This window comes from Phalacrocorax aristotelis, chromosome 25 (assembly GCF_949628215.1).
Source record: "Phalacrocorax aristotelis chromosome 25, bGulAri2.1, whole genome shotgun sequence".
NCBI classification, from domain to species: Eukaryota; Metazoa; Chordata; class Aves; order Suliformes; family Phalacrocoracidae; genus Phalacrocorax; species Phalacrocorax aristotelis.
The window spans coordinates 3,091,902-3,102,406 of NC_134300.1; the positions used below are offsets into that span (position 1 = coordinate 3,091,902).

Below are 10,505 nucleotides of genomic sequence, written 5' to 3' on the forward strand. Positions count from 1 at the left end.
CCCCACACACCCCCTATAAGCCCCACGCGACACCGGTCCAGGGGCGGGGCGCCCCCTGCCGGCCGCGCCGCGTCACTGCATCCCACGGGGGGTGCCCCAAACCCCGCGTGTCCGCGGGGTGCGGAGGGTCCCGTCACCCCAAACTCCCCAGCCCTGCGTGTCTGTGGAGCACGGAGGGTTCCGTCACCCCAAACCTTCCCGTGACCCCACATGTCTGTGAGGCGCAGAGGGTCCCGTCACCCCAAGCCCCACCGCGACCCCACACATCCATGGGGCGCAGAGGCCCCCACTGGTGTCAGAAGGCCAGACACGCAAGCACGGGGACAAGTCCTTTATTTGCCAAGGGCTAAGGCCACGTTTCGGGCATGGGGATGCGTGTGCGTCCCCAAACGCGTGTCCCCCCGCGTCTGGGAGCAGCGACGGAGGGGTGGGAACCCTGGGGTCCCTGGGGTCCCACCCCCCCCACGTGGGGCACCCCCGTGTTAAGGCCACTGGAAATATTTGGGTGGTCCCGGCGGTGGGTAAGGAAGGACACGCCATCTTGTGCACCTGAGTCCTCCACTCCTGTCCCCAGAGAAGAGTTGGGGGTCTCCAGGTGCGGGGACCCCAGCACACACCCCGTCACTCCTGGGAGCCAGAGGGGCCACGGCAGGGCTCCCAGGAGTGCCCCCCACGGGGAGCCGGGCACGGGTGCTATAGGAGGGTGCAGTCCAAATCCGGCTTCTGCCGCTGCCTCCGCTCTCCAGTCAGCCGGCCGCCCGGCTGCACGCGGCCCTGTGGGCACGAGGAGGGGGCTGAGGAGCGGGGGGAGCCGCAGAGACCCCCATCACTCCAGGGGGACACCACCACCCACCCAGGACAGGCTGGTGGGGCAGAGCTGGGGGCGCGAGAGGCACCTGCACCCTGCGCTGCAGTCCCAGGAGGGCGCACCCGGTTACCTGCACTGGGACCTGCTGCTGCCGCTGCTGCTGCTGCTGATGATGATACTCTTCCTGCTGCAGCTGGCGAGCGAGCTCCAGGTCACTGAGCACGGAGGGGTCCTGCTGCTGCTGCAGGGACAGGGCAATCATGTAATCCTGGGGGGGGGATTAGAAAAAGAAGGGGTGTGGCTCAGCACAGCGGACCCAAACCCTGCAGTATCCCCTGGAGCTGGGGTAGGACTCAGGTGTCCCCCACCGCCACCGGTTGTCCCCTACCTGGTCCACTTGTCTCTGCTGGAGCCGGTGGTCTGGGGGGGCTGTGGCAGCCCCCTCCTTGCCCGGAGCATGGCTGAGATGAAAATCAGTGTCGCAGAAGCAGCTGTCTCCATCCACATTGTGGAGGCTCTCCCAGATAACCCTCTCCTCCTGCAGGAAGCCCTGGTCCGTCACCAGCAGGTAGAGGTGGCCCTGGGGAGAGGGGAGAGGGGACAGTTGGCCCCGGACAGTGCTGTGGGGGGGGTCCACCAGCTCGAAGGAAGCCAGGGCAGGGGCCAGAACCGCACCTTGTGCTTTATCATGGTGCTGAAGTGGTTGTTGCGGAAGAAGACACTGAGCTCACCCTCCCTGACAGCAGCCGTGAGCTCGCACAGCCCATGGTAGGTCAACTGGGAGGCCGTGGTCTCGAGGAACTGCTCCGCCACCAGCCCTGGGGCAAGAGCGGGGTGGGAGTGGGGCCAGGGTGTGGGGCACGCCCCAGGAGCCCCGGGGAGCTGCAGCTGGGCGGCAGGGGGCCGTTACCTTCGCTCACCAGACTGGAATCGCTGGCCTGTTTGCAGGTGATGATCTTCTCCACCAGCTGGTTGTAGCTCAGCTTGCCCACGGCTTGCACCACCTCCGGGCTCTGCAGGGAGGGGAAGGGGCAGTGGGAGCGACCACCGGCTCTGCAGGGAGTTGCCCCCCTGCCCACCGCATCCCCAGGCAGGGGGAGGATGGCTCCATCTGAACCTTCCCCAACCAGCCAGACCACCACTCCATCACAGGGACAGCCAGGAAGCTGGTGGCTGCCACCGGGGGGACAGACCCGTCATGGGAGGGTTTGGGTTGGAAGGGGACCTTCAAAGACCGCCTAGCCCCCTGCTTCACCCTCGGGCAGGGACATCTTCCACTAGATCAGGTTGCTCAAAGCCCTGTCCAACCTGACCACCTCGAACACTTCCAGTGACAGGGCATCCACAACTTCTCTGGGCCATCTGCTCCGGTGTCTCACCAGCCCTCGGACCGTCCCCTTGCGTCCCTGGAGCCACACGAGCCACCGGGCAGGCAGCAGGACAACGGGGGGCCAGCTCACCTGGGGGTCCACCAGCCAGCCGTGGTACAGCGGGACGTTGAGGAGGTCGAAGATGATGCACTCAGGTGTGTACTCGAAGTCCGAGACACCCGTGAACCGTACATTGACGTCCAGCCCCGTCGAGAGCTTGGGGAGGACGGTCATGGTGTCATTGACATTCTGGCGGGGAGAAACAAGGGGGGTTTGCTCGGGAAGCGGGTTGGCGCCCCAAGCCTTGCGGCCCAAGCCCAGCAGCGCTCCCCAAGATGGTGGGGATCACTTTTTGGGCTGGGGGACACGCAGCCTCACTCCTCACCTGCTGGAAGTTGAGCTGCAGCCCCTCTGACGGCTCCCGGGGTTGGGTGGACAAGATGCAATCCCCTGCAAGGCAGCGCCATCAGCCCCCGGCGAGCTGGTTAACCGCGGCGCGCCGCCATCCTGGCAGCAGGGAGGGGGCGATGGCGTCCCCAGGGGGCTCACCCAAATGTGCCATCAGCTCCTCAGCCGTGATCACTTCCTTCTGCGGGGGCAGCTTCACCTGGAAGCACCGAGAGGCTGGGGACCAGCCCCGGCCCCTTCCCCTCGCGATGCGGGAGGAGCCGAGCCCAATCCCCCATCGCCAGCCCCCCAACCCTCCCCGCCCACGCCCCGCTTGCCTTCCACTGCAAGAAGAGGATGTTCATGATGGCCAGGAGTGGGCAGGGCCCATTCTCGCTCTGCATGATCACCGGCGTCCGCTCGCCTTTCCAAGTGATCCACTTCACGCAATAAAAATCCGCCTCCGCTTCCCGACTGGGAGTCTGGGCTCGGGGGGGCTCAGCTGGTAACCCCACCGCCCCAGCACCCGGGCTGGGCACGGGGGCACCTGGCAGGGACCCCCCACCCTCCACGGGCCGCTTCTCCCGAGCATCTTCCCTCGGATGCTCATCAGAGGGGAGAGGAGGGGCGCAGCCCGGCTGCCCCACACCGGGGCTGGAAGGCACATCTTCCTCCCCGCCGCACGGTGTGGCGGCTTGCCCGGCTGCTGCTGGGCTCTCCCGGCCGCCAGCCGGCATTTCATCCTCACCGACGGCCTCCTCCGGGAGCTGGGAGGTCCCATCACCGTTGGAAGGGGCTGGGGTCGTCCCTTCCCGCTCGGGAGGCTGCTCCATGGGTACAGGCGGCAGCAGGACGCTCGCTGTGGTGTCCTGCCTCGAGCAGGTCCGGATCAGGCCCCTGGGAACACTCCAGGTCCCTCCAGGAACAGCCACATCCCAAACCTCTCCCTTAGAAGGTAAAACTGGGGAATTTCAAGAAAAAAATATATATTAGTCCAATTTGTTTACCAGGTATGGCTTGTTTAGCTTAGGTTTTTTCTCTCCCACCCCTTTACATTCATTTAAATAACTAAAAACATTGGCCACTCACGCCTCTATATCACCATTTAAAAAATTAACACTATGGATTTGTGCGGATTTTATCTGCCTCCCGTTTGCAAGGAAAAAGGGAAAATCCCAAACCAACCTGGGAGGAATTGAGGGGTTCGATGGAGCCAAAGCAGCTTGGAAGGAAGGTTGAAGTCCTGCGCTTCCGCTGGGGTTTTCCTGCAAACTCAGCCTGGCAAAGATGCTCCTGAGGAGAGATTTGGGAAATTCAGCTTTTAAATAGTCATGAGATTTGGATAATTCGGCTTTTAAACACCTGTGCAGGCAGGAGCACGGCTGCCCCGGCTTCGACAGGGTTTGCTGCCGGTTGCGGCCGCGGCACGGCCACCCACGCCGGCTCACCGGGAGATCTCCTTAGCCCCTAATCCTCCTCCCGCCCGGCGCGGGCTGCGCTCGCCGTCAGGACTGAGACCGGACCCTCCCGCAGCCCCCCGTATTCCCAAGCGGGCCAGGGACGCTCAGGGAGGGACGCAGGCGACCGCGCGATGCATGGTGACAGGCGCTCCCGGGGAGAGTGGGAATGGGGGGAGAAAGCGGGTTTTGGGGGAGGCGGTGAAAGCCGAGGAGAACATTGAGGGGCTCGGTGCCCTCCAAGCTGTCCCGTCTCTGTTAGGGCTGGAGCAGAGGGCTCTGGGGGTGAGAAAAGGAAGGGGACAGAGCCCAAGGGTAACTGACTATTTATTTGTTATTCATAAATAAATAGTGCAGAGGTTAATAGGTAAATATGTAAAGAAATATTAGAGATAAATAGATATACAGATAAATAAATAAGGAGCATTACTAAATTAATATATTCTTAATAGGTAGGTAAGCAGATTGATAAATATTCTTAACGACTAACTAAATATCAGATAAATATTCTTGATGACTAACTAAATATCTTTAGAAATAGATAAAATAACATAAAATAAATTAATTTAAAAAATTAAAATAAAATAAAACAAAATAAAACAAAACAAAATAAAATAAAATAAAATAAAATAAAATATTCTTTAAAGACGACGAGTACCCGGCGGCGTGGCAGCGGGGGAGCGGGCGCTGCCTCCCCGACCTGCTGCCCGGTGCCGAGCGAACCCGCACCGGCCCCGCCAGGAGCCGTGTCAGAGTCCGGCAACGCGCCGGGAACCGGAAAAACCGGCTGAGGGCGGCTGCTCCAGCCCTGGCCGGCGGGCACCGGGGTGGGACGGGGCCGGCGAGGGCTGCGGCTGCCGCCCTGCCTCAGTTTCCCCACCCGGCATCGGGGGACAGGCTGAGCATCCGCAGCCGGGCCCGCGGCGGGGCTGGGGGTCACCCCGGGACCCCCCGACCCACCTCCGCTGCTCCCAAAACGCCCCAAAACAACCCCAAAATGCTGCCGTCGCACCCACAACCCCGGCGTTGCCCTCGACCCGCGCCCACCCCCCAGGGGTCACCCACCCTGACGTCCCCGCGTGCCCCCGGCTCCCCGCTTACTGTGCTGCCGCTCTGCTGCCGGCGCTCCCTGCTCCCTCCTTCTGGCCTCTGTTCTCCTTTTTTCTCCTTCTTTTCTCCTTTTCCTCGTTTTTTTCTTTTTCCTTCTTCTTTCCTCCTATTCCTTCTTTTTCGTTTTCCTCCTTTTCTCCTTTTTCCTTCTTTTTTCCTCCTTTTCTTTTTCCTTATTTTCCTTTTTCCTTCTTTCTTCCTTCTTTCTTCCTTTTTCCTCCCTTTTCCTTATTTTTCCTCCTGTTTGCCTCCGGTTCCTCCTCTTGTCCTCCTTCCTTATTTTTCCTCCTTTATTCCTCCTCTTTCCTCCCCTTTCCTTACTTTTCCTCCCTTTTTGCTCCTTTTCCTTCTTTTTTCCTTTTTCCTCCTTTTGTCCGCCTCTTCCCTTACTTTTCCTCCTTTTTTCTCCTCTTTCTTTGTTTTTCCTCCCTTTTTGCTGTTTTTCCTCTTTTTTCCTCCTCTTCCCCTCCTCTTTCCTTTCCCCTCTTTTTTCCCTTCCTTATTCCTCCTTTCCCCCTTCTTTTTCCTCTTCCCCGCCCCTTTCCCCCGTCCCCGCTCCGCTCCTTCCCCAGCGGCAGCGGCCTGCTCTCGGCCGCCGAGCCCCGCGCTCGGGCTCTCTGCTGGGAAGGCGGATTTACGCCGGGCGAGGAGGAGGAGGAGGAGGACGGGCAGGAGGCGTGGGGAGAGCAGGCAGCTGCCTGCACCGCCGCCGCTTCCCTCCGGCACGCCGAGGTGTCGGGGCGAGGCCTAGGCCGCCAGCGGCACCAAAAATCCCCGGTTTTCCGGTTTCTTCCCCATTTTGAGGCCTGGTGCTGGGCTGGAGGAGGGGGGCGGTGGGTGCCCCCCGACTTCACCCGCCGACAGGCCTCCGGCTCGCCCAGTGGGTCTGTCAGCCGCTGGTTACTGGTCACCAGTAACTGGTCACCAGTTGGGGTGACGCGATCATGGGGTGTAACAAGCTCGGGGGGGGGGGGGGGGGCACGGCTCATCCGGGGGGGCTGGGGGGAGGCTGGGGTGTCAGGGGAGGTTGGGGTGTCGGGGGGTTGGGGGTGCTGGGGGGTGTCACGTATTGAGGGGGTCTCGGGGGGCTTTGGGGGGCGTCACGCCCCCCCCGCAGCTCCGTCTGCGGGGGCTGATGGGAAGGGGCGGGGGCGGCACCCGCCGCTGCCCCGCCCCCTTCCCATCAGCCCCCGCAGGGGCGGCCACTCCCCCCCCGAGGGCTGAGGGGGGCCGGGCCGCACTGGGCCGTACTGGGCCGCACTGGGCCGTCCCGGGCCTTACTGGGCCGTCCTGGGCCGTCCCGGGCTGGGCGGGTTGGCGCGCGGCTTTGCCGCCGTTATGGAGCGGTTCGTGGAGGGGAACCGGGCGGCTCTGCAGGTAGCGTGGGTGGGGGGATTTTGGGGTGCAGGGGGGAGGGGGGTGCAGGGCGACTGGGTGCTCAGGAAACTGGGGTGCGGGGGGAGCAGGGTGCAGGGGGGATTGGGGTGCCCAGGGAGTGGGGTGCAATGGGGAGATGGGCGCCAAAGGGAGCGGGGTGCAGGGGGAGATGGGTGCACGGGGGATTGGGGTAAGGTGGGGATTGGGGTGAAGGGGGGAGCAGGGTGCAGGGGGAGATGGGTCTCCAGGGGATTGGGGTGCGGGGGGTGCAGGGAGAGATGGATGCCCAGGGAGTGGGGTGCAGGGGTGATTGGGGTGCTTAGGGGACTGGGGTGAAGGGGGGCCTAGGGGACACGGGGAGAGGGGTCTCTAGGGGACTGGGGTACAGGGGGAGCAGGGTGCAGGGGGAATTGGGGTGCATGGGGACTGTATGCCCAGGGGCTTGGGGTGCAGCAGGGAGCTGGGTCTGAAGGGAATGGGGTCTGTGGGAACTGGGTGCCCAAGGAGCTGGGTACCCAGGGACGGGGTGCTCAGGGGAGTGGGATGCAAGGGGGAGCAGGGTGCGGGGGACATGGATGGCCAGGGTTTGGGGGAGCGGGGTGCAGGGGGACTGGGGTACCCAGGGGAGTGGGATCCATGGGGAATGAGGTGCTGGGGGAAGTGGGGTGCAATGGAGAGATGGCTGCAGCGGGGAGCAGGGGGCACAGAGGATCAAGGTCCCTGAGCAGGGTGCACCCATCAAGAGGGGCTGGTCATGTGCCACCCCTTGGCCCTGTGACAGCGCGGGCTGGGGTGCCACAGCTACCCCGATGACACCCCAAACCATTTCCACAGCCGGGGGCTCCCCAGCACCCCCAGCCCCACCCCTGCCGCCGCACCCCCGGTCTTGCAGCACATGGGTGCAGGTCCCCCAACCTGCTGCGGGGTTCGTGCCGCAGGCAGCTCTCAGTTGTTTACTTCCTCAGCTTGTACCGAATAAACGAGCGAATCTGGGTTATGGCATGAAATAATTGTCACCGAAAAAGGGCCTGGAGACAGGGCGGCTCCCTCGGGCCTGACAGGACGGGTGCCAGCAGCCGGGGACGGGGGATTTGCAGGGTGACATGGGGGATATTTTTTCTTCTTGCTGCAGCAGGCAAGAAATAAAGCGGTGAAATGTCCTGTTTTGGGGGACAGCCAGCCCCAGACTCACCACCTCTGGAAAAACCACTTTGGTCTGGGGTTAAAATACTAAAGGCTCCCAGGGCTGCGATGGCGTCCCCCAGAGCAGGAAGGTCCCCATCCCTGCTGCCACGGTCGCTCGTGGCCGAGCTGGGTTTTCCCGTTCTCCCCAGGGCCCCGATGCACCCGGTTTCACACACGTGCCCCAAAAACGTGAGGCTTTTGTGCCAGAAATGGATCCTGGCTGGGTCTTGTCCCGAGGGCGCCGAGCTGGTCGGTGCTTCAGGGATGTCGGGAGCCCATCTATTTCTGGCAGCAGCTGGGTGCTGGTGGATGGCATCTGTGGGTGGCACCCATGAGGAGTGGCTCTGGGGACCGTGGCATGTCCCCTTGAGGGAAGCAAAGGGGAAGAGACAGGCCTGGGGGCTTTGGAGGATGGGGCCACGTCACTGCCGTGCCTGACGCCTCCTACCCCGGTAGGAGCATATCCAGCGTCACCAGGAGATCCATGTGGTGATGGGCAACGAGGCCTGTGACCTGGACTCCACCGTCTCAGCCCTGGCCTTGGCTTATTTCCTGGCGAAGGTGAGGCTCGCCTGCTGGCTCGGGGACAAACGGTGGCTTGGGGGACGCCTCACCGGCTGTCACCCCGCCGTCGCAGACCTCCCCGGCTCCCAAAGCTGCCTTCATCCCAGTGCTGAACATCCCTCGCGCTGACTTCGCCCTCCGGACAGAGACGACGTTCCTGCTGCGGGAGCAGGGCATCCCCACCGCCTCCCTCATCTTTCGGGATGAGATCGACCTGTGCGGGCTGCACCGTGCCGGGCTGCTCTCCCTGACACTGGTCGATCACCACGTCCTGCCTGGGTGAGCCGGGGAGCGGGGACATGGGGACAAACGGGGCCGCCCACCCAAAGCCTCATGTTTTCCTTGCTTGGTTTTAGCCCAGCGTGGGTAAAACCTTTCCCTTCCCCTTCCTGGGGTGTTTTTAGGGTAGGAGGAGAGGAACAGAGGGGGTTTCCAGGCTCTGCTGGGGGCGACGCATCGCAGCTGCACCCCAGGGCTGTGCTCGGGGTCTTACCCTCCCCGTCTCTCCCACTAGCGCTGATGCAGCCCTGGAAGAGGCCGTGGTGGAGGTCCTCGACCACCGGCCCTTGGAACGGGACCGAGCTCCCGGCTGCCAGGTGACAGCAGAGCCGGTGGGTTCCTGCGCCACGCTGGTGACGGAGCGGATTGCCCAAGGTCCCCCGGGCGTGCTGGACAGACCCACGGCCGCGCTGCTGCATGGTGAGGACAGGTGGCCCTTGCCAAGCCCCATCTGAGGGGGATGGTGACAGCTGATGGCCCCCGGTTGTCCCCCCCAGGCACCATCCTCCTGGACTGCGTGAACCTGAGCCCGGCAGCTGGCAAGGTGACACCCAGGGACGTGGCATGCGTCTCCCTGCTCGAGGCGAGGTTCCCCGAGCTGCCGGCCCGCGACGCTGTCTTCGAAGCCCTGCAAGCAGCCAAGTTTGATGTGTCAGGTCCGGCGGTGCCGTCTGGGGTCTGGCTGGGAGCGGGTCCTAGGACAGACCCCTCTCCCTGGGGATGAGGGCGCATCCCTGGGGCTCACGCTCAGCCCCTCTCATCTCCCAGGGCTGACGACAGAGCAGATGCTGCGGAAGGACCTCAAAGTCCTCTCCGGCGATGAGCTGCTCCTTGCCGTCAGTGCCATCTACGTGGACCTGGAGGTGAGGCTCAGCAGGGGGGGAAACCAAGGCAGGGGGTGGCACGATGGGGACAGCGGGGTGACGCCAGCCTCTCTCCCCCTCCAGACGTTCCTGCGCCGGCCTGGCTTGCTGCAGGACCTGGATGCTTTCTGCCAAGCTCGGGGCTACGCGGGGCTGGTGGCCATGATGATCTCTTTTAATGAGCAAAACGAGCCCTCCCGGCAGCTCGCAGTCTACAGCCAGCGCGAGACCCTCCGGAGCACGGTGAGTGGGGGGACCGGGCACCCCCAACCCTCAGCACGGGGGTCTGGGGCAGTTCTCAGCTGTTGCGCTCAGGTTTGCCCCGAAAGCCCCTGATTTTGTGGGTGCCGGGGGGTCCCAGCCACAGTGCTCCCTCCCTTGCAGGTGTGCCAAGCACTGGAGGAGGCGACGGCGCCGTCCCTGCACCTCCAGCCCCTCCCGAGCCCCTGGTCCTGCGTGGGCGCCTACGCCCAGGGCAACGCTTTGGCATCACGGAAGAAGGTGCTGCCCATCCTGCGGGCAGCCCTGGGGGGGCCGGGCGCTACCGGAGGGCCGGAGGAGGAGGTGGTCCCGCCGCCCACCCCGATGAACAGCCTGGTGGAGGAATGCCCGCTGGCACAGGCCGTGCCCCCCCTCTGCCCGCAGGATGTCCTGGAGCGGGTCAGCCGCATTGCCGCCGGGCAGCCCCCCGGCTCCCCGAAGTGAGAGTGGGCACCTGGCAGCTTCTGGGGTCCATGCGAGGAGGTGGGGTCCCCGGGCAGGCCCTGGTGGGGTGCCCAGGCACGGGGGCGTTGCAGCGCCTTTGTCAGAGCTCAGCTCCCCGACGAGGATAAGTCCTCGTTGCAGTTTGCCCCCTCCCCGCCCCAACGGCCCGGCTGGGGTTTGGTCCCCCAGGGTGGGTTTTCGGGGACCCTGCGGGCAGCGGGGCCGCAGCAGCACTCGCACCCACTTAACGAAGGTGCCGGGGCAGGGGTTTAACGAGTTCTTGCCATTCTTCCTGCCCTGGGGGGGCTGCAGGGGCCCCGGGTGGTGGGTCTGGTCGCGCAGCCGGCCCGGGACTGTCACCCCTGTGCTCTGAGGATTAAATTTCCCACTTTTCTTCCAC

At 63.7% G+C, this 10,505-nt stretch overlaps 3 protein-coding genes across 6 annotated transcripts; 2 read left to right on the forward strand and 1 right to left on the reverse strand.

Annotated features, from left to right (window-relative positions):
• Positions 1-316: 316 nt before the first annotated feature.
• MINDY1 (MINDY lysine 48 deubiquitinase 1) lies at positions 317-3,398 on the reverse strand. 2 transcript variants are annotated; one of them, XM_075075262.1, is made up of 9 exons: positions 2,904-3,398; positions 2,728-2,785; positions 2,564-2,628; positions 2,269-2,427; positions 1,719-1,821; positions 1,484-1,626; positions 1,197-1,388; positions 939-1,049; positions 317-774 (listed from the first exon to the last, which is right to left on the reverse strand). In XM_075075262.1, exons 1-9 carry the CDS (start codon positions 3,396-3,398, stop codon positions 694-696), a joined length of 1,407 nt encoding a protein of 468 aa, XP_074931363.1. In that variant the 3' UTR covers positions 317-693. The 2 variants fall into 2 exon arrangements, with proteins under 2 accessions (XP_074931363.1, XP_074931362.1); XM_075075261.1 differs by having other exon boundaries at positions 939-1,076.
• Positions 3,399-3,747: 349 nt separating this feature from the next.
• Positions 3,748-6,356, forward strand: LOC142048185 (uncharacterized). Its single transcript, XM_075074828.1, has 3 exons — positions 3,748-3,858; positions 5,124-6,081; positions 6,250-6,356. Exons 1-3 carry the CDS (start codon positions 3,853-3,855, stop codon positions 6,354-6,356), a joined length of 1,071 nt encoding a protein of 356 aa, XP_074930929.1. The 5' UTR covers positions 3,748-3,852.
• Position 6,357: 1 nt separating this feature from the next.
• Positions 6,358-10,504, forward strand: PRUNE1 (prune exopolyphosphatase 1). Of its 3 annotated transcripts, none has more exons than XM_075075271.1 (9): positions 6,358-6,509; positions 7,344-7,434; positions 8,151-8,255; positions 8,332-8,537; positions 8,773-8,957; positions 9,035-9,193; positions 9,306-9,400; positions 9,485-9,643; positions 9,785-10,504. In XM_075075271.1, the coding sequence occupies exons 2-9, from the start codon at positions 7,405-7,407 to the stop codon at positions 10,103-10,105; spliced, it is 1,260 nt and encodes a 419-aa protein (XP_074931372.1). In that variant the 5' UTR covers positions 6,358-6,509; positions 7,344-7,404; the 3' UTR covers positions 10,106-10,504. The 3 variants fall into 3 exon arrangements, with proteins under 3 accessions (XP_074931372.1, XP_074931370.1, XP_074931371.1); XM_075075270.1 differs by lacking the exon at positions 7,344-7,434 and having other exon boundaries at positions 6,369-6,372; positions 6,423-6,509; XM_075075269.1 differs by lacking the exon at positions 7,344-7,434.
• The last annotated feature ends 1 nt before the right edge of the window (position 10,505 follows it).